We start from the raw sequence: 27,554 nt of genomic DNA, 5'->3' as shown, positions 1-27,554 counted from the left end.
TAGAGAATAGTATAATGAATCCCTATGTACCCAAGACCCAGCTCAATAGATATCACCAATTCAGTAAGTTTATTCTAGATCAGGGGTTGGGAACCTATAGCTCGCGAGTCAGATGTGGCTCTTTTGATGGCTGCATCTGGCTCGCAGACAAATCTTTAATAAAAAAATAATATAACGTTAAAAATATAAAACATTCTCATGTATTATAATCCATTCATTTCCTACCGCTCATGTTCATGGTTGCGGATGGCTGGAGCCAATCACAGCTGTCCTCCATGATAACACCAAATTTTTATTGGATAATGCTTAACGTACACGGGTCATTGTATGGCTCTCATGGAATTACATTTTAAAATATGTGGCGTTCATGGCTCTCTCAGCCAAAAAGGTTCCCGACCCCTGTTCTAGATAAACTGTTCTGCCCTCATCTCCAGAGGACTTTAAAGCAAATCCCAAATATATTATAACACCCTTTTATGTTTGAGTATACACCAGGGGTCCCCAAACTTTTTACACAGGGGGCCAGTTCACTGTCCCTCAGACCGTTGGAGGGCCGGACTATAAAAAAAACTATGAACAAATCCCTATGCACACTGCACATATCTTATTTTAAAGTAAAAAAACAAAATGGGAACAAATACAATATTGAAAATAAAGAATAAGTAAATTTAAATCAACAATCTGACCAGTATTTCAATGGGAACTATGCTCCTCTCACTGACCACCAATGAAAGAGATGCCTCTTCTGGAAATGCGACGGGGGCCGGATAAATGGCCTCAGGGGGCCGCATGCAGCCTGTGGGCCGTAGTTTGGGGACCCCTGGTATACACCTCTAACAGAAAAGGCCTTTTAAAAAAACAAAAAAACCTATAATTCTATTATCATGTAACAAAGTGCAAGATAATTCTATAAATAATATTTAATAGTCAACTTGTGTTCAAATGTCCCCAAAGGTCTTAAAAGTGTCTTCTCAATTTACATATTCAAATAAAGATTCAAACAAAGTTTGTAAAGTGTATATTAAATTCTGTTGATTTGAAAAATGGGAATTTTGTTGTTTTAGTTGAGACCTGAGACTGAAAACTAAACAATACTTGTACCTAAATTTTATTTTTTTTGTGCACACGCACAAGAGGGAGACAGAAAAGGAGAGAGATGAGAAGCATCAATTCTTCATTGTGGCACCTTGACTGGGAAGCTCCAGCCAAGCCAGTGACCCCTTGCTCAAGCCAGCAACCTTTGGCCTCAAGCCAGTGACCATGGGGTCATGTCTATAATCTGGCACTCAAGGCAGTGACCTCAGGGTTTTGACCCTGGGTCCTCAGCGTCCCTGGCTAATGCTCTATTCACTGCACCACCACCTGGTCAGGCTATACCTAGATTTCAAGATGAGATGATAGACTAGTGATGTTGTTTAAAGGGGGTGTTTGAAACCAGTTTTAAGTTCTTTAGCCGAACACCTACCTTAGGCTCAAGAGCAGGGGTGCCCAAACTTTTTACACAGGGGGCCGTTCACTGCCCTCAGACCGTTGGAGGGCCGGACTATAAAAAAAACTGTGAACAAATCCCTATGCACACTGCACATATCTTATTTTAAAGTAAAAAAACAAAACGGGAACAAATACAATATTTAAAATAAAGAACAAGTAAATTTAAATCAACAAACTGACCAGTATTTCAATGGGAACTATGCTCCTCTCACTGACCACCAATGAAAGAGGTGCCCCTTCCGGAAGTGCGGCGGGGGGGCCGGATAAATGGCCTCAGGGGGCCGCATGCGGCCCACGGGCCGTGATTTGGGGACCCCTGCTCAAGAGGATTCCTTTGGGTAAAGTTACTGGAGACCTATGACTTTTCCTTTCTTGCCTCTCTCCCACCATGGGAGAGAGAAATGAGGTGTTTCCCCTTCAACACATGCCTACTAAGAAGGTCTTTAAAAAAACCACTTTGAACCTGACCAGGTGGTGGTGCAGTGGATAGAACATCGGATTGGGATGCGGAGGACCCAGGTTCGAGACCCCAAGGTCGCCAGCTTGAGCGCGGGCTCATCTGGTTTGAGCAAAGCTCACCAGCTTGGACCCAAGGTTGCTGGCTCGAGCAAGAGGTTACTTGGTCTGCTGTGGCCCCATGGTCAAGGCATATATGAGAAAGCAATCAATGAACAACTAAGGTGTCGCAATAAAAAACTAATGATTGATGCTTCTCATTTCTCTCTGTTTCTGTCTGTCCCTATCTATCCCTCTCTCTGACTCTGTCTCTGTAAAAAAAAAAAAAAAAAAAAAAAGGACCCCTTTGAGAGCTTATTATTTATTCTTTGGAGCTGGAAGAGACTGGTATTTGACTGATATCTGTAAAAAGTAGAGAGGCAAAGCTGTGTCTGGAGATACATGAATAATGCCTGCCCATTCAAAGCAAATTGCAACTTCTGACTTCCATCAACGGTAGGGCAGAAATATGAGTCCTCACAATTATATATGACAGGAGGGTAAGGTCTGGTCCTGTGGCCATTTTATAAGAGATCCCATCCACGCAGCCTTGTTGCTGCAGGTTCGTCTCTTTCAGCAGGGAGAGGCTGGAGGTGTAGTATTGAAAGCGGAGGCTGGGATGCAGGTGTGAGTATAGGCATTGTCTATCCAGGAAGCAGCAGACAGGAAGTCCTGGTAGGGAAATGCTCTGAATCACCCCCTACACCCCCAAAGGATCCTACAAAAGAACTATTCAGCTTTGAATGTTTACCAATCCCAGAGAACCAAACTGGATTACAAAAGTATCTGTTTCTTTCAACTTTCATCTAGAAGGGGAAATAAGGCAAGGGAAAGAATCAACCATGTCATCTCCCCACTCTAGCCTGAACAGTATCAAGCTGGGAGAGAGGAAAGAAACTTTAATGTTAAATATGTTTTGAAAATCAAATTGAACTGTGATAAAGAAAAATTGGTTCAAACCTGGGACATAATCTCCTTCTGGGAAGAAATAAGCTTTCCTGATAAAAATGCTTAAGCAATTTTCTGATAAATTATAATGAGATTAAAGCCTCTTCTGGGAAACCAGCTTACTTTGTCAGCTAACAGTTGGGTGTCTAATGATCTTGGATCCAGTTTAGTAATAATTATCTAACCATTTCAGTACCTATGAAGAATTCCTTCCATGAAGGAAACATTGAATTGGTTTGTTTAGGCCTCTTCAATTGTGGAAGTTAACAACTTGTTTTCTGTTGAGTCCTGCTCTTTTGACATAATTAATGGTTACAAAAATATTTCAGGGGGAGAAATATGTTGATGGATAATGTAATTTTGTTTTTCCCTAAAATCAAATGTACCTTAATATCAAATTTCTGAGCTATCTCTTCAGAAATCATTCCTGACTGACCTTTTGTGGTGACGAATTAGAGGTTTCCAGGTGGCACCTGCTTAGTTCAGTGTCATTTGGACACAGAGACTGTCTTTGTACATATTTCACAGGTACTGTGGCCTGGTTACTTTCTATACCCATATAATATAGGCAAGGTTTTCCTCTTCTGTGTATTACCTTCAACATCATCCTTTGTCACACACAAATTGTTTTATAGGATTCAGGAAGGGAATGATTTGACTAGGTTTTCATTTTAACCAGCAGTATAACATAAAGTCTAGTTATTCCAAAGCTGTTGCTTAGGTTATGAAATAAAAACTTTATCAATATCATCTTATATTGTATGTGAAGAGCCCGCTTATATTTGTTTGCATTAGAAGCAAATAATCATACACTCATATGATGTCTGTAGTGATATACGTAAATTAGTGTAGCCCTTTGAAAAACAATTTGGCCATATATATCAAGAATAATACATGCTTATACCCTTTGTTTTTCTGACTTCTATCCTAAATAATAAAAAAATATAAAAAGGAAGCAACATGAATATGAATATTTCATTCACAATGTATTTTATGGCAGTGAAAATTTAGAAGCAACCTGAGTGTATAATAGGGACTTAGTAGGTAAGTTTATGGTTATATTCACTTAACAGAATATCATGAAATTACTAAAATATTAATTGGAAAGGCTATAACATGGAAAAAGAAGAGAAAAATTAAATTTATACTATGATTTTAACTACTTAAAAATGAAGAGAATAAAAAATGATAGATTGTGTTAGGGTTATAATTTTTTCCTTCTAGTTTTAAAAATTTCTTTGATTATACATAGATGTTTCTGTTATTTAAAATTAGCTTGAATATTAGTAACATTTACTTAAAATTTCTAAAGTCTTAAAATCATGTATCGTTGGCTATCCATACTTAAGTGGTCCATAAAAATTTCTGTTTGCTAATGTACTGCTATTGGCAGAGTGAATATATTAGCTAAGCAAATGTCAATCGTTGCTATGGCACTTCTAAAATTACAATAAAGCTACATAATAACTGACAGGGGTACTCTTCCGTAAATGTGGTGAAAAGTCAAAGATTGATTAAGAAAAAGAAAATGGCAACCTTTCCAGGCAGTGACAGGATTAGTGATAGTTACAGGACCTCAATCCAGTTGGAGATTATACTTCTTGGAAGGCACAGTATGGGTGCGAAAGACACTAATAATTAGGATGAAATCCGGTAAATACTTGCACAGGAGACTGAACAGGATAGAGGAAGGTTTGGGAGTAGGAGGAGGTATTCTAAATAAAGTAGATCCAAGAGCAAATATTTTCTAAAAATAAGGTCAGGGTGTGTTCAGAGAGCAGGATAATTCAAAGTGTCTAGACTATGGGTTACCTATAACTTATAGGATAGGGATAAACTGGTAATCAGAAGTTAGTGAAGGCTGCAGACCTCTGGTTTTATTTGTAATGCAGTATAAAGAGTTTTGAAGATGTGTTATTGAAAGAATGACATAAAATCTATGTTGATTCTAAGCCCTGTCCAGGTGGCTCAGCGATGGAGCGTTGGCCTGGCATGTGGAAGTCCCAGGTTTGACTGCTGGTCAGGACACACAGAAGTGACCGTTTGCTTCTCCACCCCTCCCCCTTCTTTCTTGACCTCCTTTACTCCAGCAGCCATGACTCCAATGGTTCAAATGGTTCCAGTACCTTGGCCCCTGGCGCTGAGGATGTCTCCATGGCCTCCTCTCACTGAAATAGCTCAGTTGCACAGCAATGGAGCAGCGGCCCCAGGTGGGCAGAGCATCCCCTGTAGGTTTGCTGGGTGGATCTCAGTCAGGCCCATGCAGGAGTCTGTCTCTGCCTCCCTGCCTCCGAGCTCTCATTTAATTTAAAAGAAAAAAATCTGTTGATTCTAGAGTTTGCATGCATTGAAGTGGAAGATGAGAGGAAGACATATTGTGAGGTGTCTGTAATAAACAAGGAACCTCATTACATAAAATTATGTAAATTAGCACTTCCAGAATGTATTTTAAAATTATTTAACCACATTCTAACCAAGTTTTAGATGGTTTCTGGTGTTCTCTAATAGAATTGGCATATAATACTGAATCAGATTGCAGAGGATTAAACTCTATGGCCAGATGCAGAGACATAATTGAGGGCAACAAATAGGTTGAGAAATGCAAATTCTCATGAGTCAAACGATTTGGAATTCTAGAAGGCAGATTATCAATAGCTGTATCCAGATCTTTTGGACTGGTGGGTTGCTTTAAATGAAGACTTATTAGCTCACCAGGAAGTAAAATTTTCTAAGTATAAACTGTTTTAACCTTTAGGCGACTGGGATGTTGCTGAACAATAATCAAAACTATAAAAATGTTATAATGGTGAACAAGAGGTAAAGTTTATTTTTCTGTTTCCACTAGCATAAAATGGTTTAGGTTTTAAAAATCTTGTCCCAGAAATGCCAGAATCTAGGTAGACTATGGATTCAGGCCCAAAGCCTTTCTGATTTGAGAGATGGAGAGGGTGCAGATCTCACCTTAAGAATTTTGGCTCAAAAACCCAAGATTTGGCAGTCGCTTCGACATTTAATAAAAACTAACCAAATACACCACCAAGCTAGCAGATCTTTCACTTCAGAAGCACTCATTTTGGAGAACCGAACTATTGTTGACATCTGGGCACAGAACCGGCTTTTATTAACAGACACTGAGAAGCGCACCCTCCCCGCGACGCCAGGCGGATCCCACCAGCGGGAGGGCAGGGACGGGCGCCGGCCGAGCCGCTTCTTCCCTCGGGTGTCCCCGGCTGCCCTCGCTCCCAGGCCCCGCAATCTCATTTGCCGCTTCCCAACGCGTGACCCCGGCGCGCTCGCGTCCCGGGCCGGCGACGGGCGCGGGGTGCGCCGAGCGGTGCCATGTGCCTCCCCCTTCTCGCGGCCGCCGCAGTCGCCGCGCCCCGAACCTCGCTCCGGCTCCTCGGCACAGGGCTCGCCGCCATGTCTGCCGCTGGGCCCCTCAAGTCCGTGGACTACGAGGTGTTCGGGAGAGTGCAGGGTATGGGACCCCTCCCCCCTTACCCCCTTCCACCCCGCGGGAGACCAAAGACGTATTAGGGGAGGAAGAGGAGAAGGCTGAGAGACCGGCTTCCCTCTTACGGGTCCCTTTCCCTTGCGTGGCCCGGGACTTCCGCTGGGCCATGACACAGCAGCCTCGAGTGGGAAGGAGGCCCAACGCGCAGGCGCTGGAGAGCTGGGCTGGGCGGGGGAGGCGGGGAGAGGGAGCGGAACCGAGAGAAAAGGGAGGGGGCGGGGAGAAAGGAGAGACCCTTGCGCGCCCTGGGGGGGGTTTGCTAAGGAGGCAGATGAGAGGGAAAAATGAAGTTGGTAGGGAAAGGAGGGTCTTTGAACTAGGCGATATTTCAAAATGAATATGAAGTGATAAAGAAAAGCATTTGATTATTTTTTATTAAAGAAGAACATCAGAAAAGCAAATGACAAATCTAAAAAAGTTCAATTATGCAAATGAGATGCAAACTCATCTTTTACTTCATTGGTGAAAATGCGCTATACAAAAGTGTGAAAGTGTTGGAGTATCTTATCTGCACGTTCCCTGACCCCCTAATTTTTGTGAGCAGTATAGTTATCTGTTGTTTGCTGCTGGGTTCCATCTCAGCTTCAGGAAAGACACCTAGATGATGTTGGAGGGTTCCCTTTGTCAGATATAATTTTAAAAACTGTAACTCTTAAAAGAATTGTTAAATTGGTATCTAATTTTTGTTTCATCATAAACTCAAGTACTTGAAAGGGATGTAATAAGTGGTTTATTGTAACTGGTTATTTCTAAATTAAAATGTTAAATCACTGAAATTTGTAGAAGGGAATGTTAATATGTTAGTGGTTTAATATTTGCCATCATTTCATTTGAAATAAAGCTTTTTAACAGTGGGAAATTTTACATCATTTCTTTTCCTTTTGGAATTTGATTTCCATTCCACTTCCCCCACAGAATTTTATTGTGCTGTTATGCTTGAGAGTCTTACTGATCACCTGTCAAACTTTTCTGTAATATATGTGTATATTTTCTTAATTTCCTTTGACCATAAATCTGTATTAATTTTTTCTTTTAAAAATATTTTAAACTATATTAAAATTTTTTTAATGCATTGGGGTGACATTGGTTAATAAAATTATACAGGTTTCAGGTGTACAGTTCTATAGCAGATCATCTGTATACATGTTGTACTGTGTGTTCACTACTCCAAGGCGAGTCTCCCTCCATCACCATCTGTTCCCCTTCTACCCTTTTCCTCCACCCCCTTTTCCTCCTGCAATTTCCACATTGTTGTCTATGCTTCTATTAATTTTTTTCTTATGGCTTGAGTTATTATTGCAAATATTATTAGAACAAAATTGATGAAATTAATATAGATACTTTAAAAGTATGATAAATTTGTATTGGAAATTTATTTCATCAAGAGAAATCTTGACTACAGTAAGGGTTGAATTATCGTTTTATTTTGGTACCCTAGAGGTTTTTACACTTTGCACCAGGGTCAGATTAAGGATGGGTGAGACTATGCCCTTTGTAAGGACTGGCCTTTCGAGGAGTATGGAAAGAGGAAGAGCAGGAGCACGCAGGTGCTTTCTCAGACAGTCTTAGAAAAGTGTACGTGTGGAAGTTGAGGATCTGGAAATCAATTCCTTTAAAATTAGCCATGGCTTTGCACCCTGTAGGAAGTCTTTGGGTACATCCAGGAATATGATACTCTGGATTGGAAACTGCTACAATAAGTCACTGAGACACATTACACATAAAGTATGAAAATGGTGGCAAAGATTACCTGACAAAATATTTGGTCTACTGGACAGAGATGCCTGCCGTGCGCACATGGGTGACATTTACTGGAAGCGTTCCATGGGCCAAGCATTTTATTATTATTTACTTAATCCTTATCACAATTTTTTGATATATATATATTTCATTCTTATTTTAACAGTGAAAAAACAGGTACAGAGAGGTTCAGTAACATGGACAAACCCTGAGCTGACAAATGGGATTTGATCCTGTATCAGTTTAAATCTAAAACCTGCACTTTTCCATTATACAGTGTTTTCTGTTAATATATAATGTATTTAGATTGATTTTAACTGTTTAACTGCACTTTTGTGCAAATGATGGTTACATGGTATATGAAGATTAATTCTGGGTGACAGTACAAATACAGGAAAGACAAAAGTACTATATATAAACAGTGGAGTTTAAAAATGAGCTCTAGGCACTAAGTTCTATAGTTTGCAGTTTGTTAAGTGGAAGAGAGTACATGCATGCTATTGATTTATCAAGGCAAAGTATGTGGGACGATTCCCAATCACGTATTCCCACATACGTACACCAACATTGGCTGAGAACTTAGGCCAATTTGCGAAGCTCTGTACTTCATAGTTCACATGCATTGTCTCACATACATTCAATTCTCAACCTTGTACCCTCAACTATTTCCTCATTTAACAGATGGAGAAATTGAGGTATAGAGAGTTAATTTCCCCGGTTGCAGAGTGAGTTAAGTGGCAATGCTGGGATTTGAACCTTGATAATCTGATACCAGAGCCACGCTATTGATCATTATATTGATTCTCCTCTTAATACCCTTTCCACCTGTATTTTGCCTTTCTCCTAACTTATGCACTGAATACATATATACACTAATGCAGGACATTTGGACCCAACTATTTAGATCAAGGGTCCCCAAACTTTTTACACAGGGGGCCAGTTCACTGTCCCTCAGACCGCTGGAGGGCTGGACTATAAAAAAAAACTATGAACAAATCCCTATGCACACTGCACATATCTTATTTTAAAGTAAAAAAACAAAATGGAAGTAGTACTGTATGTGAGCGACACCGCGCTTTGCATATAGTACTCCTCTCACTGACTACCAATGAAAGAGGTGCCCCTTCCAGAAGTGTGATAGGGGCTGGATAAATGGCCTCAGGGGGCTGCATGCTGCCCCCTGATTTAGATTATTTCTTAGATGTCCTTGAGGACATTTTTATGATATTTTTGGTTCCATGGAAGTTTGACCTAGTCAGTAAGCAATCAGCACATTCAAAAGCTACAGCCTCTGACTCTCTGTCACTTGCTCACACTGTCACTATTTCTGTATCTCATACTGTATCTCACAATTTTATCATGGATCACCTAAGAAACAAATACAAGCCATTAGTCTTTTAGCCAAGTCATAATGATTACATAGAAATAATTGACATTAAATAATCAAAAATTTAATTTTAATACTATAAAATAAACAACAATTAAGGGGAACATAAAATTGACTCTTAATTTAAAAATATGGAATAAATCTTAGAGAAAACTGGCTTGATAGAAGTAATGGCTATGAAAGTAAATTTGCAATGGAAGAAGCTATAATTGGCAACATTTAATATGGATAAAATATGAAGTGATAAATAAAATTATCATAAAAATATTTAAATGGGATATATTCCCAATGAAAATGGTTTCAATGACATAAAAATGAATTGGAAAATAGTTTAACTGTCCTATCCTGAAAAACTTATCAATAAATTAAATTGGTTTTATGAAGTTTATGACAAAATATTTTCCAAAAGGGTGTTGTTATATTTCTATATAGAATGTTTGAATTTAAAACATCCTTGGTGACAAAATGACAGTCAGCATGTTCTAGGGGTCAAATGTACCCTGCATTGTTCTCAAATATGCACATTCTAATTTTCAAACAGATTGCATTCCAAGAATTAGTCAATAAATTGGTTGTTTGATATTCAGGAAAATACACTTATAGAAATAATATTACAAATAGTGGATTTGCTTCTCAGCTCCGTCTGCACAGCTTACGTTTAGAGCCTCAGGATGCTGCTCCTTTTTGTTGCTGTCTCTTCCTCTACTTTGTTTTTAAATAAGATATTTTTGTTTGTTTGTTTGTTTGTTTGTTTTAGACTAGTTTTAGATTTATAGAAAAGTTGTGAAGAGTTTCTGATACCAGATAAATGTTATCTGATATTAGCATGATAACATTTGTAATGACTGTTGAGCCAATGTCGATACATTATTATTAACTACGGTCTATACTTTATTCGTATTTCCTTAGTTTTTACCTGAAGTTCTTTTTCTGTTCTAGACTTCTTCCAGGATATCACACTATATTTAGTCATCTTATCCCCGTAGGCTGCTGTAGGTTGGTAGGCTGTGACAGTTTCTCAGACATGCCTTGTTTTCCATGACCTTGACCGTTTTGAGGAGTACTTTGAGGTTAGGTACTTTGTAGAATGCTCCCCCATTGGGATTTGTCTGATATTTTTGTCATGCTAAGACTGGGGTTATGAGTTTGGGAGGAAAACCACAGAGGTAAGGTTCCACTCTCATCACACCATATCAAAAGGGTACATACTATCAATATGACTTATCACTATTGATGTTGACCTGGATCACCTGACTGAGATCGAGTTTGTCAGATTTCTCCCAGTAAAGTTACTCTTCTCTACCCCCCCCCCCCCATTCTCTACTTTTTAAACTCCATGTTTTTTTCCCCACCAACTTCTGTTGCCCTGGGGGTTTTGAGATGAGGATCAGGGGAATGACTACCTACGTTTTTAGAACATTGTAACTATGGCATGGTATTTGATGTTCCTATAAATGTTTCATTACAGTTATATCTAGAATAATATATTCTGAAAGTTTGAAAGGGAAATTGATTAAGTTGTATATGGATTCTTCGATGTTTTACCAGATCTTAGGCGAATACTAAATGACATTTGTGGCAATGGGTTATGACAATCTATTGGTTTACCTGTGCTTTGGACATTCAAGTTTGTATTTTTGGCAGCATTAACTTAGTTTTAGAATAGGAGTAGCTTCTAATTCTTTTTCTCATCTTTATTCCTATAGCATTTCATTTATATCTCTGATCTACTTCTTGTTTTTATTTCTCTTCGATCCATTTTCCTTTTCACTGCAATTATTTATGCACTTATGTCTGTGTCTCATTAAACAATACAGATAGTATTTTGAAGGTCAGGCTGATAGATTGTTTTTATATCCCCTACAGGTTGTGCTTCTGATGAGGACTTAAAAACTGTGTCAAATTGAAGTGGTTGGGGATAGTTGGCTTGAAGGAAAAACAGTAGAATGATGTCTGTTTCAACTCTTTGAAAGATGCCTTGGTGTGTGGCTCCAGGGGACAGACTTTGGAAGTATGAAGAAAGGCTAAAATGAGGCAGAATTTTATTCTATATAAAGAAGGCCTTTCTGACCATTCAAGATGTTTATCATCATCAAGGGCTGCTTTATACAGCGGTAACTGGCTGACTTTCTGCACTCAAAATTGGCACAGGCAGTCAGATCTCAGGACAAAGGGGAAATTTGATTTTTGCATGAAAGGAGGCTGATGTTTAAAATTCATCATATGATTTCTTAAATACCAATACTTCTTTGTAGATTAAAGTATGATTTCCTTTGTAAATATTTCCGTCTGTTTCTCCCTGACATATCTTTCCACAAAGTGAGGCTCAGTAGCCGCTGACTGAGCCTTGCCTGAGCAGCTCATTGTGCTCGAGTCTTTCATAACTGAAGGGGCTGCTTGTCTGTCCCAGTTTTCAGAGCAGTGTGTCTGCAAAAAACCTGCATGTGTCACATCAGCTTCCCTTCTCTTTAGCAGACGAGATGGAAGCAATGCAGAGAGACCACAGAAGTCCTCAGAGCATGTTCTCCAACCCAGGCTGTGCCCCAGGGGTGCTGTGTTCCAGCCAGGGCCCATAAAATGCAGAAAATCTGTCTCCATGTTGGCTTCTTGGCTTCTTTTTTTCTCTATTTCCCTCCTTCTGTTGCACAGTATGCTTCAAACTCGGGATCAGGACTCGCTGAAAGTTTCTGAAAAAATTCCTAGTGGATTATGGAGCTTTGAATGTTAATTCCCGCATGGCCCATGCTTCACGGAGTTAATGGGCTGGTGGTCCTGATGCCTCTTGATGCACACATTCCTTCTTATGCTTTAAAATAGAGGTTGTGGTTGAGGGACTGAATAAATAACACCCCTCTTCATTTTATTGACCGACAAGTGAAACAAAGAATAAAACAGAGTTTGGGGGATGCGGTATGTTCCTTCAGGTAAGTGGACAGTACAATAATCTGCACTGGCAAGTGAAACACACCCACCTGAGCACAGGCGGGCCTCCCCCATGGCGGAGCAGGGGAATGTGAGGGAGGGTCCTTTCTGGGGTGATGGAAATGTTCTGGAATTAGCTCGTAGTGATGGTTGCAAAACTGTGAATATACGAACTATAGGTAGTGTACTTTGAATACTTCTAAGGAGTGTATTTAATATTATGTGAACTGTAGGTCAGTTTTTTGAAATGTCATAAAAAATGTAAATAAAGAAAGCAAAATACTCTCAGGTGCTGCTGGTGCTACTGGCCCATGGGCCACTCTTTGAGTAGGAAAGAGCAGGACCAGATGTTTCTGGTTTCTCTTGACCTCAGTAGCATGCGCTTTTCGCGATGCTCACATCAGACAGGGCTGTTCACCGTTGAGGAACTCAGAGGGGAATACGCACAATGCAACCCTGACCGAAACCTTCAACACTTGGGTCTTCTGGGACCTCCTCACTCTTACCATAAACGACTGCACATTTGCCCACAGTTCTGCCTGTTTTCTCTTCTGTTTTGTCTCTCTCTTCTACATGGTCTGGTTTAACTGAAAAATTTCTTGGTTTTTCTGCTACTTTCTTTATATCTGCTAGCTAATGTCTTTCCCTCCAACTACAGATTGCCTTTCTGATCCCTTTCAGACCAATACTTCCACTCATCAATCCTCCACCTTTTACATGTAGCATTTAAAATGTTTTTATAGCCCTACAAAAATTTTATTTGTGATATTATCCTGTCTTTATTGCTTAATTACTTTTTTCTTCACATTATTTTGGTACCAAAATACACAATCATCAGGAAATAAATGATATTTCTTATTATTGTAAATCCACTTACAAAATTACAATCACCTAACCACTGGTTCCTTCCTCTGTATTTTTTTAAATACTAGGCTCAATTGCTGTAAAGGGGAACACTATCTTTTGCCTGATTTATCCCCTCTGAGTTCCTGATTTTTTTTCTTTTTTTTTTCAGATGGGGTATAATTTAAATTCAGTAACATTCACCCTTTTTTAGTGTGTAGTTCAGTGAGTTTTGGAGAATGCATAGTCAGGAAACCACTCCCACAGCTGACATGCAGAACAGCGTCATCATCCCTAAGAGCCCCTGGGGCCCGGGCAGCACTCCTCTCTCCCCTCCCAGCCCTGGGCAACCACTGATTAGTCTCCTGTCCTGTAGTTTTGCCTTTTCCAGATGTAAAATTAAAATTAGAGCCTGACTGGGTGGTGGTGCAGTGGATAGAGCGTCGGACTGGGATGTGGAGGACCCAGGTTCGAGACCTGGAGGTCGCCAGCTTTAGCATGGGCTTATCTGGTTTGAGCAAAGCTCACCAGCTTGGACCCAAGGTCTGCTGTAGCCCCAGGGTCAAGGCACATATGAGAAAGCAATCATTGAACAACTAAAAGTGCCACAATGAAAAACTGATCATTGATTCTTCTCATCTCTCTGTGTTCCTGTCTGTCCCTATCTATCCCTCTCTCTGACTCTCGCTCTCTCTCTGTAAAAAAAAAAAAAAATTAGAGCAAAAATGTTTTATTACATTTAAAGTGGATTTAGTCCTTGTGTGTGTGAGAGAGATAGGAAGGGAGGGTGAGAAACATCAACATGTAGTTGGTTTCACTTTAGTTGTGCATTGATTGCTTCTCATGTGTGCCTCGGGGCCCTGCCAGTGTCCCCTTGCTGAAGCCAGTGACCTGGAGCTTTTTTTTTCCTTTTTTTTTTTTTAGAGAGAGGGAGGGACAGACAGACAGACAGGAAGGGAGAGAGATGAGAAGTATCAACTCAGAGTTGCAGCACTTTAATTGTTCATTGATTGCTTTCTCATATGTGCTTTGACCAGGGGTGGAGAGAGGTGGGAGTGGGGGCTCCAGCTGAGCAAATGATCCCTTGCTTAAGCCAGTGACCTCTGGGATAAAGCCAGTGACCATGGGGTCATGTCTATGATCCCATGCCTAAGCCAGCGACCCCAGGCTCAAGTTGATGAGCTCATGCTTAAACCAGATGAGCCCACTAGAGCCAACGACCTCGGAGTTTTGAATCTGGGTCCTCAGCGACCCAGGCTGATGCACCACCACCTGGTCAGGTAACCTGGGGCTTTTTTTATGCCAGCAATCTTTGGATACAAGCTGGTTAATTTTGGGATTATATGGATGATTCCCCTGCTAAAGCCAGCAACCTCACACTTACGAATCTGTGCTCAGAGCCAGCAACCTTGGGGTTTTGAACTGGTGACTTCAGCATTCTGGGTCAATGCTTTATCTACTGCACCACCACTGGCCAGGCTAGTCTTTGTATTTAAAAGCTGAGGATAGGTAGATTTTATATCAAATATGCTCAACTGCCCTTATAATGAGCATTTTATTTTACTTAGCATTTTAAAATAGAATAGCAAGGCCCTGGCCAGGTTGTTCAGTGGATAGCATATCCTCCTGGCACGTCAAAGTCATGGCTTCAATCCCTGGTCAGGGCACATATGAGAAGCAACTAATGAGTGCACAACTAAATGGAAAGACTAAGTGGAACAACGAGTTGATACTTCTCTCTCTCTCTCTCTTTCCCTTACTCCCCCTTTCTTTCAAATCAATGGAAAAATAAAGTAAAATAGACCAGTAATTTTCAACCCTTTTCATCTCATGGCACACACACTAATCAATAAAATTCTGTGGCACATCAAAATATATATATATTTTTGCTCACCTGACAAAAAGTAGGTCTAATTTTGGTTCATTCACATTGGATGGTTATTGTGTTGGCTGTTGTCATTTTTTTTTTTTTAATTTGACAATCTAGGGGAAAAGAAGTCAGTACTTCTGATGAAATAATCGGGTATTACATACTTTAAAAATTCTTGCAGCTGAAAAATTCTAAATCGCTGAAATAGCTTAAATACAGTCTGGCATTTTAATATATTTTGAATTAAATATTCAGATAAAATGAAATAGTCATATTACTAATTTTCTCCAAAAGTAATCTTCCCTTTCTCTTTTTATTCTAAAGGAAAATAATTAAAAAATATTTTAGAATATATTCAGATATTAAAAGATTTGTTCATTTTATTTACTTACTATTTAATAAAATAGATAAAGTTAAGTTAGGAAATATATGCTTTTTTTTTAAAGGTAGACAAGCTGACATTTTTTATCTTTCTTTTGTACAGGTGTCTGCTTCAGAATGGTAAGTTAATACAATCAGTGTCTAATTTTTTTGCCATTTTTTCCCCCATAGTTAATTCTAATCACAAAGCCAGAGCAGTGTTCCACTTAGTGCTGATCTACTGCTTACTTCTCATCCTTGACAACAAATAAAAACATATTTCTTCAAATACAAATACTAGTTGAGATTTTTGTTAGAGCTGTCTTTACAAAGTAATCTTAAAAACATTATAGCCTTCTTAGCCTTTAGTATTTTCTATGAATTTCAAAATACCTCTTTTGAGGTGAACACATTAAACATTTTGATTAGGTATATTAAATACAAAATATGGGATCTTTCACTTGTTCTGGATAGAAGAAACCCTCTAGCAAGGGTATGTCTCTCTGTTTTTTAAATGTGTCTCAAATTGCGTAACTAAAAATATTCATGCTGCATAAGGTAGTGGTTCCCAGGTTTATAGAAGTTAAAACTTCTTATTGTCTTCAAAGTTTTTATTTTGTTACTTTATTTCTTTCTTAAATGTTAAATGTAACTTGGATTTTCACCTACTATTTTAGCTGGCAGTCCCTAGATTAGGTCTCTGTTAATATGTTCCCATCCATAAAGTCTCTGTATCTTGAGATTGTTGAGATTGTTGCATTCTCTGCAGTTCAGATTGTCTCCTTTTTCATTATTACCTATGAGAGCTTGACTTGTTTTCAGAACCAGCTCATACATCAACCCTAGTTGTAACCACTGAACTCTCGCCATCTCAGTTTGTGTCTCTTCCTATTGTTTGGAATGTGGAGTATAGAGATCTTGGTTCCCCTGGCTGTCAAATAAAAGAGCATGTTATTAAAAAGTTCTAGTAGACCAGGTCTACAAGAATTTTAGTATGATGTAGTTAAAATAAGTCAAAATCTAAATGTTGCTAGTTTTTTATTTGCCAATAGTGTAACTGAATTTGGAACCAGGAAGATATTTTTTAAAAATCTATTATGAATAACAGGAGAAATCCAGAGCCAATAGAAAACAATAGAATATTTTAAATATATTAATCCAGTACTTTCTGTTGAGCATAACTGGAAATTTTTCCTCAGTGACTAAGAATTTCAGAGTGATCATCATTTGGAACCCAGATTAACAATGTAATTTATTGTTCGCTGATGTGAGGGCAATGCAGCTGAATTGTATGGATCCCAAAATACATCATGGAAACTGTTTGTTTTTTTTTTTGAAGTAATTCCAGTACCAGTTTATTCTATCATATCATGCTTGTCTTTACTGAAAGTGGAATTTAACAAAAAATTTCATTTAAGTGAAGGTTCTTGTAAATAGAGCTACAACTGTAGGTCAGCTGCATAGTTTTCTTTCTTTTTTGGCATAGGGAAAAAACGATCTACTTAGTACTTTTTGAATGTTAGACTCAAATATGTCATGAAATCAGACTTTTGATGATGAACTTTCTTTCCCTTTTTTTTTTTTTTTAATGAAACCAGTACACAGAAGGTGAGGCTAAGAAACTAGGAGTGGTTGGCTGGGTGAAGAATACCAGCAAAGGCACTGTGACAGGCCAAGTGCAAGGCTCTGAAGAGAAAGTCAATTCCATGTAAGTAGCAAGACTAATAGCACACTCATGCAATTTATGAACTTATTTTAATGTTTCATTGGATAACAGGCATAGTATTGATGTACCAAATTTTGTTTGTAGATTATAACTAAATAACAAGCTTTTAGGCCAGGGGTTGGGAACCTATGGCTTGCGAGCCAGATGTGGCTCTTTTGATGGCTGCATCTGGATCGCAGACAAATCTTTAATAAAAAAAAATAATGTTAAAAATATAAAACATTCTCATGTATTACAATCCATTCATTTCCTACTGCTCATGTTCATGGTTGCAGATAGCTGGAGCCAATCACAGCTGTCCTCCAGGACAACACCAAATTTTTATTGGATAATGCGTAAGGTACACAGGTCCTTGTATGGCTCTCATGGAATTACATTTTAAAATATGTGGCGTTCATGGCTCTTAGCCAAAAAGGTTCCTGACCCCTGTTTTAGATAGACCAGCAAAAAAATTCTCAGAATTGGGAATGGGATTTCTGTGCTTGGGAATGGATTTCCCATGTGGACAGCCCTCAGGAAGATCAAATCCATGGCATCACTCTCTAATCTCTATGAATTGTGTTTTAGTTCTCCTCTAACATGGGGGAAATATCTGGGGTCCACATGTCTCTCATGCCTTAGGATGGTTCTTGAAGTTCTTCACAAAGCCTTCAAGGCAAACAGATTGCTATCTCCCTTTTATTGTTTAAATATCCTTTTATCTAATTTTAATTTTATTTGTACTGTCAGTGAAAGTGTGTTTAATGGTATGGTTACCATGAGTCCTTGAACACCAAAGGAGACCTGATTTAGAAATATATTCAATAGAAAACATTGCCCTGTCATTTTTAAAGGCCTTCTCTTTTCAGCTTTGTAAATTCCACTGTTGTCTGTAGTCTTTAAAAAAAAAAAAGCTAACATTTATTGAGTATATGCAACATGTTAGGCAATAAACTAAGCACTTTATATTGATTATCTCATGTAACCTTTACAAGGATTTTATGAGGTAGGTGCTAATACCCAATTTATTTTATTTTATTATTTGCAATTTATCTTTGTTTTCACTACTTAATGTTTTCAGATTTAAAAAGTAATACTTTTGGTTTATTATATTAACTCAAGTAATAAGATGCAGAGCAGTATAAAAGCAAAGCTAGTAACCTCCCCTCCCCTTCCTCTATCCCTTTATGCAGCCTGTGCCAACTTTCCCAACCTTTCTCTTTCATTTAAAAGTATACATTTATAATTAAGGTTTCACTTGTTTTTACTGCAATAGAATATGCGTATTTTTCTGTAACTAGTTTTGTCATTTGATGGACATTTCAACAATCAATAAATATATAACTACCGATAACTTCCTTTTTCTGATTTCATTGTGTGTAGGTACTTCCTTGGGTTTGTGTGTAAAACTGCACCCCAACCTGAAAAGCGGGGTCCATAAAATCAATGTCATGAAATGTTCATGGAAAACAGTATTTTTTGGTAGGACTGACGCAACGTGCACAAAAGGAAAGGTTGTGAGACTTACTGTTGTGCAGGACTCATGCTTCCATGCACGAGGAAGTGCCGGATAACAAGGAGGGAGATTGAGAATGGGGACTCTGGGGGGATGCCCACCCCAGGCATGTCATGTCCTAATGCATGTGGTAGGAGGTTTCTGATTGACATCAGTGCATCCGTAGCATACTTCTGCCCCTTTTTTCTTCCCAACCTCTCTCACGCCTCCTCCCTCACGCCTCCCCCCTCACGCCTCCCCCCTCACGCCTCCCCCCTCACGCCTCCCCCCTCACGCCTCCCCCCTCACGCCTCCCCCCTCACGCCTCCCCCCTCACGCCTCCCCCCTCACGCCTCCCCCCTCACGCCTCCCCCCTCACGCCTCCCCCCTCACGCCTCCCCCCTCACGCCTCCCCCCTCACGCCTCCCCCCTCACGCCTCCCCCCTCACGCCTCCCCCCTCACGCCTCCCCCCTCACGCCTCCCCCCTCACGCCTCCCCCCTCCTCCCTCACGCCTCCTCCCTCCTCCCTCACCCCTCACGCCTCCAGTCATCTGTGTTAGCAACCTAGTACATTTCCTTCTGTATTTGTCTCCGTGTTCACCTTTCCTGTGTGTATGTGTGTTTGTGTGTGCGTGCATGGGTTCACGCATACACATGGGGGCACATACAGTTTTGGGTTGTGATCAATGTTTGCTTTTTAAAAATGGGAATATGGTGTATGCACTAATCTGCATCTCACTTTTATCATTCAAAAATACATCGAGAAGCATTCCTCCAAGTTAAAGGGTATAGCTCTGATTTATTCTTTTTAATGTCTGCTTAGTATTCCATAATATAAATGTATCATTATTTATCACCTTATTGCTGGGAACTCATTTTGTTTCCTGGTGTTTTTTGGGATTTTTTTTTTGGCAGTAAGAGCAATGCTATAATAAACATTTTATTGGTGACTTTATTTTTATGGTAGAGATTCCAAGGAGTGTGATTTGTTGGTTGAAGTGTCTGTGTGCTATTAATTTAAAAATATTTGTCAGACTGCTTTCAAAAGAGTTGTAAACAAATTACATTTTTTTCCTCTTCATTCTGTCAGCAATTGGTATTATTGCTAATTTTTATTTTATCTGATTGAGGGTAGAGTGATATAATTTTTCACTGTAATTTGCATTTTTTTAATTTTTATAAACTCAAATATAGTTATCTTTCTTTCTGGTTAATAAGTAGACTGTGAGTGCTGTTTCCTAGGTTTCCTTCTAACTTTTTTTTTTCATTTTTTTCATTTTTCTGAAGCTGGAAACAGGGAGAGACAGTCAGACAGACTCCCGCATGCGCCCGACCGGGATCCACCCGGCACGCCCACCATGGGGCGACACTCTGCCCACCAGGGGGCGATGTTCTGCCCATCCTGGGCGTCGCATGTTGCGACCAGAGCCACGCGAGCGCCTGAGGCAGAGGCCACAGAGCCATGCCCAGCGCCCGGGCCATCTTTGCTCCAATGGAGCCTTGGCTGCGGGAGGGGAAGAGAGAGACAGAGAGGAAGGCGCGGCGGAGGGGTGGAGAAGCAAATGGGCGCTTCTCCTGTGTGCCCTGGCCAGGAATCGAACCCGGGTCCTCCGCACGCTAGGCCGACGCTCTACCGCTGAGCCAACCGGCCAGGGCCTCCTTCTAACTTTTTGATGCTTTATTTATTACATTACTTATTTACTCCTCTGAAATTTGTTTTTTATTTTATAATATGAGATTGGGGACTGACTGCATTCTGCCAGGTGGATAGCCAGTTGTGCCAGCACTGTTTATTAAATAATCACTATTTTCCCATTGGCTTTAAATACATTTTTGTCATATATTAAAACTTCATATCAATTGGATTTTATTTCCAGGTTCCCTGTTCTACTGATTCCATATTGATTTAATTAAAGTGGTTTTATAGTATATATTTCCTTTTACTATTCTTTTTTGTTCATTTATTTGTTTTATTGGGTATTTAAACTTTAAGATACTTTTATCTCTAAACTTTAAGATACTTTTATCCATTTAGTTGGAATTATATATTTTTTTTAAAAAAACTTGATTGTCTTACAAATATGCTTTTTTAAAATAAACTTTATTTTTAGAAGTTTTAGATTTACAGAAAAATTGTGAACAGAGTTTCCATATACTCTTTTTAAAAAATTTATTATTATTATTTTTTTAGTGAGAGAGAGAGAGGGACAGACAGACAGATAGGAAGGGAAAGAGATGAGAAGCATCAACTCATAGTTGTGGCACCTTAGTTTTTCATTGATTGCTTTCTCATATGTTCCTTGACTGGAGGGGCTCCAGCCAAGCCAGTGACCCCTTCTCAAGCCTTCGACCCTTGGGGCTCAAGCCAGCGACCATGGGGTCATGTCTATGATCCCATGCTCAAGCCAGCGATGCTGTGCTCAAACTGGTGAGCCTGCGCTCAAGCTGGATGCGCCCATGCTCAAGCTGGGTCCTCAGTGTCCCAGGCCTTCGCTCTATCCACTGAGCCACCGCCTGGTCAGGCTCCATGTACTCTTTACTCAATTTTTCATTAACATTTTACATTAGTATGATACATATGTTATAATGAATCCATATTGATGCATTGGTATTAACTAAAATCTGTAGTTCATTCAGATTTCCTCAGCTTTTATCTAATGTTCCTTTTCTCTTTTAGGAACTCATATTTTACTTGCTTTTTAAGTCTACATTTTTATGATATTAAAAGACTTGATATTAAATCCTCCCATCTAAGAATATGGATGTTTTTTCATTAGCTCAGATTTTTTAATTTACCCTTCAATGTGATTTTATAATTGTCACATGCTTTTCTTGCTGAATTTATTCTTAAGTATTTGTCTTAGTCAGTTTGGGCTGCTATAACAAAGTATTGTAGACTGGTGGTTTATCAACAGCAGAAATTTATTTCTCCGTAGTTCTGGAGGCTGGAAGTCTGAGATCAGGGTGCCAGCCAGGGCAGGTACTGGTAAAGCCCTCTGATGGGCTTTTACCTAATTTATTTGTACCAGACTGTCAATTCTCACTCTATCCTCACGTGGCAGAAAGACAGCTAACTATCTCTCTGGCCTCTTCTCATAAGGGCTCTAATCCCATTCATGAGGTTCTACTTTTATGATTTCATTACCTCCCAGAGATTCCATCCCCAAAAACCATACTGGTGATTAGATGTCAACAAAATGAATTTTGAGGAGGATGCAAACATTTTAGTCCATCACAATATTATATTGTTGTTGTTTTTTTACCATTGTGTATGGAATACCTTTCCCATTTATGTTACTAGGTACTTATGCTAGAATAGGGAAAGCATGACTTTTTAGGTATCTGTATAAGCCTGACCTGTGGTGGTGCAGTGGATAAAACATCGACTTGGAATGCTGAGGTGCCCTGTTCAAAGCCCTGGGCTTGCCTGGTCAAGGCACATATGGGAGTTGATGCTTCCTGCTCCTCCTCCCTTTTTCTCTCTCTCTTCTCTCTGAAGGGAATAAATAAAATCTTAAAAAAAAAGATTTTATATTGTAGAGTACCTTATCAAGTATTCTTATTAATTTTACTGGGGTTTTTTTCTTTGTAAATTATAGTCTATTAGATTTTTAAAGTATACAATTATATAATTAGAAAAATATTTTTTTCCAGTGTTTATTTTCTAGAATTATCAAGACAATACTGAATAATAATAGCAATAGAAAGAATCCCTGGCTGGTTTCTGATTTTATTTGAAATAGTTTTATTGTTTCACAAGTAGAATAATGTTTGCTGTTGATTTTGGTAAATATACTTCATCACATTGAATTCACTGTTGCATTCCTTGAATTAAGCCCTGATTGGTCACATTATGTTAGTCTTTTGAATCATTGCTGAATGTTGCTAGCCAATATTTTATTTAGGGTCTTTGCATCTATATTTATTAAATGGTTTCCTTTTGAAGGGGTACTATATCAAGTTTTGGTGTTAAAATCTTTTTGGCTTCATAATATGTATTGAGAAAGTTTGTCATCCTTTATTTGGGAATAATTTAAATAGTATTGGAATTACTATTTTTATTTAGTTTATTGGGGTGACATTAGTTAACAAAACTATACAGATTTCGAGTGTACAACTCAACAAAACATCATCTGCACACTGCAACGTGCACCCACCGCTCAAAGTAAAGTCTCTTCCATCCCCACTTATCCCCCTCGTTGCCCTCTTCCATCTCCCCCGGCCCCCTTTCCTCTGCCTATCACCATGCTGTTGTCTGTGTCTCCCCATTTTATCTGCCTTTTTGTTTTTGACTGTGTGTATTTGGTAGATCTGCTATGACTCCCAAGCTTTCTGATGTAGGTGCCTTGTGGGTCTCAGTGGCACAACCTCCAGAAATGCTTCTTGTGTGGGTCATGCGCCCCCTCCTGTTGTAGTTGAGTCTTGAGTGCTCTTGGCCCGTTTGTGGGTGGAGTTAGCCTCCAGGCTGGCTGACTGTACGGGTAGACCTTATTCACCGCATCTGAGTTGCTGTTCAGGGGCTCCCTTCCCCCAGGCGGAGCTGTTCCTGCAGGTTCTGGTACCTACCGAGTGCCCCTTAGGCTGTGCTCTTTGTGCGGTTAGTTGGGTGGAGCTCGGGTGTAAGTCCGTTCATCTCCCTATTTATTTAGATGCTACTGTTGTATATTTTAATTATGTATTTTAAACCTGATAAGACATTAGTGTTTTTTGTAAGTCAGTATTTGGGGGGGGAACCTCCGTATATTTGACATTTTTGTTGCTATTTCTTCCTCCTAATTCTTTGGGCTTCTGTGTAGGAATAATTCCATTCTGCTAAAGGAATGTTCTTTAAGTATTTTGTTTAATATGGGCCTGCTGGTGATGTGTTACCTCAGTTTTTGTTGGTCTCTACGTGTTTTTATTTTACCTTCATTCTTGAAAAAATATCTTTGCTGTGCATAGAATTCTAACATGGTAGCTTTCCCCCCTCCAATATTCTGTGGATATACCGTTTAGTATTCTGAAATCTATTGTTTTGTTTTAAAGTTGGCTATCAGTTTTCCATTTTGTTTCTTCAAAGTAATTTGGCTTCATTGAAGATGGCAACATTAGTAAAATTGCCAGTTTACAATTTGCGATAATAAAAACGTTAAGCCTGTCAGTTGGTTTAGGTTTATTTTCTTCAGTAATGTTTAGTTCTCATAGTACAGATGTCGAGAAGGCATGAAGCAGGGTTCATCCAGGACTGGTTATTGGCAACTACAAAGAGTAGAGGTGAGAGAGCAGGGACTTCAGGGTGTTTGCAAGGGGGTGGCTATGATGATGAATTTGGAACTTTGGACAAGAAGAGAAACGAACTGGTAGTAAATTGATGGGCAATGAGAAATGGTTGCCTTATTGGGCTTTGGATGTAAAGATCTGTAACAGGTCTCAGGAGTACTGTTTCATTATGTAATGTTATCCTAGAACCAGGAGAGTCCATGCAGAAGGGAAGGGCTGGAACAGCGGCGGTGAAACTTCCCTGATGTTTCCCGCTCTGCTGTGCGTAAGAGCCCAGTGTAGATGAACTCTTTCACTGACATTTTTTACACCTGTGTCCAATGAGTCTATTAGTGGACTTCATCTGAGCATTGCCAAATAGAAATTCCTCCTGAAAGATATTGAAATTTTTTCATATTTTGGTATTATCATGATTTTCTTTTTATTACAGCTTTTTATTATGGGATGTTCAAACATATACATGAACAGAAAGAACAGGACAATGAACCCTATGTGTCTGTTACCCAGTTTCAATAACAATTTCTGACTTTCTTGTTTCCTATATTCTTCCAACTTTTTGTTGTTGTTACCATTAGAGTATTTACCGCAGATTTTCTGCATCATATTGTTCACCTGTAAGTCAGCTTGAACAGTATGGAACTGCCAACATTTGACAAAACTTTTACCTACAAAATGGCACTTTTCACATTGTTTAATCTAATACCTTACTGTTTTTCTCTAACCTCTAACAGAAACTCTGTATACCTATCAATATATTTTTCTAAACACCACAGCAGATCTACCATCAAATGTCCAAGTAGAGCCCATAACAGTTACACTTTCCCTGGAAACTTGTCTTCCTCATGCTCTTGGTCTAAGTCTGTTCCACACCTGGAGTGGACTCCTGTTTCCTCAGTCATATGTTTTCATCCTTCTTGATTTATTCTTTTGTTTTGTTGAAACATAATTCTCTATAAACTTCCCAAGGAAAGGTGCATGAGAGACAAAAATATTGTTATTTTGCCTGCCTTCATTTGCCCTCATACTTGATTGTTTGAGTTATAAAATTCTATGCCAAAAATAATCTCCCATTCAGAATTTTAAAGGCATAGGTCCATAGGTACTCATTTTATTTCTATTTCTGCATTTTCACAATCCTCTATCTTTGTCTAGGTTTTAATTTCACTTTAAATGATGGACCCTTGGAAGAGGAGAATTGTCCTTTTTTTGACAATTTCTTTCCCTCTTTCTTTTTGGCTCTCCTCTTTCAGAACTTCTGTGTGGACCGGATCCTCTTATTTTCATCTTTTCTCACTAGTTTCTAAAGTTTATTATCTGGGAAATCACTTCAGCTTTGTCCTCCACCCTTCCTATGAATTTTTTGTTTGTTTCTACTGCTATATTTTAATTTTTCTACTTCCTAGCGTCTTGTTTTTTCATATCTCGCTGAGGATGTATGTGTTTTTCTTCCTGAAGTTTTCCTCTGCTTTCCGCATTGTTTCTGTTTCCTCTAACTTCCTTTTCCTTCGCCTCTCCTTGCCTTTTCTTTGTTTTCTGTTTCCATGTATTGCTCCTTTCACACCACAGGCTTTCCTTGCAATGATATTTTCAGTAACTTATTCATAAATATGAACAGCCAGCCAAGAATAAACAAACTTTTAAGGAAATTTTCCAACCTGTAATTGTGGTCTTGTTGGCCTGAGGAATGGTGGTGACTGATGGAGAACGGGCCTTCTTGTTGGGGAACCTCCAAATGCTAAATCAATAGGTCTTGTTGTCTGCATTCCCGGTCCCTTCAGGTCCTCAGTCTTCTGTGGGTTCCATGAGGCAAGCTGCCTTGCTTCTCACAGGTTTTTGCTTCTGCAGGTACTTGGGGATGTAGTATCCTTTGTTTTTCTGTGTTGTTTAGTCTTTCTCTGTTTTCCTTCTGATTTGTTTCACTCTCTCTCTCTCTTTTATTTTTAGTGAGAGAGAGTGGAAGGGACAGATAGGGACAGACAGACAGGACGGGAGAGAGATGAGAAGCATCAACTCATAGTTGCAGCACCTTAGTTGTTCATTGATTGCTTTCTCTTATGTGCCTTGATGGGGGGGCTCCATCTGAGCCAGTGACCCCTTGCTCAAGCCAACGACCTTGAGCTTAAGCCAGCAACCATGGGGTCATGTCTACAATTTCACACTCAAGCCAGCGACCCCACACTCAAGCTGGTGACCTTGGGGTCCTGAACCTGGGTCCTCTGTGTCCCAGGCTGATGCTCTATCCACTGAGCTACCGCCTAGTTAGGCTCAATCTCTTTTTCAAAAAATATTTTTATATCAGCTAAGAATAGTTTCAGCTGTGAGTTAATAGAAAACCAGACTTAAAATGGATAAAACAAGTAGGGTTTTTTGTTTTTTGTTTTTTTATCAGTAACAAGAAGTCCTGGGGAAGGTGGTTACGGGCCTTGGTTCCGTAGCTCAGTTATATCAGGACCAGTCTCTGTGATTCTCTTGGCCTTTCCCTCATAGGACAAGATGGAACAGTACAGCTATGTGATATCCACAATTAAGGCAGTAGAAGGCAGGAAGGGATAAGGATTGTGTTGTTTTCCCTGAACTTCCTAAAACAGACATCTACTTGTGTTTCGTTGGCTCATATAGGCTTATGTAGTTACCCTTTGCTATAAGAAGACTGGGAAATTGGTTTGGCATATTGATACTCTGGACAAAATTGGTGTTCTCTTGGCCAGGAAGAAGAAGAGGAATAGGTACTAGGTAGTCAATAAACAACGTTTGTTACATCTTTTATATTTTGATGCTATCATTTTAATGGGGTTTCAAGTAAAGAGAGATAAACTCTTCATGTTTAATTGTACCATGGAGATTGAGAAGATCTCCATAAAGTGCCTTATGCATTAAGTAATCAGTAAACATTTGCTATCATTATCTGACCCATGTTCTGTCTTTGCCCATGTCGTGTTAGTGGCAGTTGGATGGTCCAGGTGGAAATGCCACTAAGCTCTTAGATATATGGGTCATCCCTGCAGAGAAACTGGGCTAGAGAACTAAATTTGGTTGTCATCAGTGTGTGGCTAGTATTTGAAGCCATGTCCATGGGTGGGACTGTGCGGGGAGAGCTGGTGTGATGACCAGCAGGCAGAACCGGACACCAGAGAGTGCTAGTCAAGCTTAACAAATATTAGAAAATATCATGACAATGAAAAAGATTTAGATTTTAAAGAATGAATTTATTCCACTAGCATCTACTTTGTGCCTTACTGTTTAGGGTACTGAATTATCAAAAAAATTAAACCACAGTAAGAGAAATTACAGAAAGAGGTTGTAAAGTCAGACTAAACATGGTTCATTTGTAGCTATATAATATTGCCTTGTTTCCTCCTAGTTATTATAAACAACTTTTTTATTTTTTAGAATGGTGTGACAATAAGTCACAGAAATTAGAGTTAAAAACACAGGTGGGGATTCTTTCCAAGTTATTGAAATGTGGAATTCAACAGGGCCCATCATTTAGAGGCAGTCTGGCAGTGATTATAGCAGCCCTGCTC

General features: G+C 39.3%; 1 protein-coding gene across 1 annotated transcript in view; it reads left to right on the top strand.

Moving 5' to 3' along the window:
* The first annotated feature begins 5,745 nt into the window (after window positions 1-5,745).
* ACYP2 (acylphosphatase 2) overlaps window positions 5,746-27,554 on the top strand; it is a 113,332-nt gene continuing 91,523 nt past the window's right edge. The window contains exons 1-3 of the mRNA XM_066378268.1: window positions 5,746-6,412; window positions 15,695-15,711; window positions 17,169-17,278. Of these exons, the coding sequence (XP_066234365.1) occupies window positions 6,274-6,412; window positions 15,695-15,711; window positions 17,169-17,278 (266 nt within the window). The 5' untranslated portion in view covers window positions 5,746-6,273. The remainder of the gene's footprint in view (window positions 6,413-15,694; window positions 15,712-17,168; window positions 17,279-27,554) is intronic.

The sequence above is a fragment of the Saccopteryx leptura genome, chromosome 3, assembly GCF_036850995.1.
Source record: "Saccopteryx leptura isolate mSacLep1 chromosome 3, mSacLep1_pri_phased_curated, whole genome shotgun sequence".
In the NCBI taxonomy this organism is placed as follows: Eukaryota; Metazoa; Chordata; class Mammalia; order Chiroptera; family Emballonuridae; genus Saccopteryx; species Saccopteryx leptura.
Note: the sequence above shows the minus strand (reverse complement) of the source record. Positions and strands in the feature narration are given on the sequence as shown.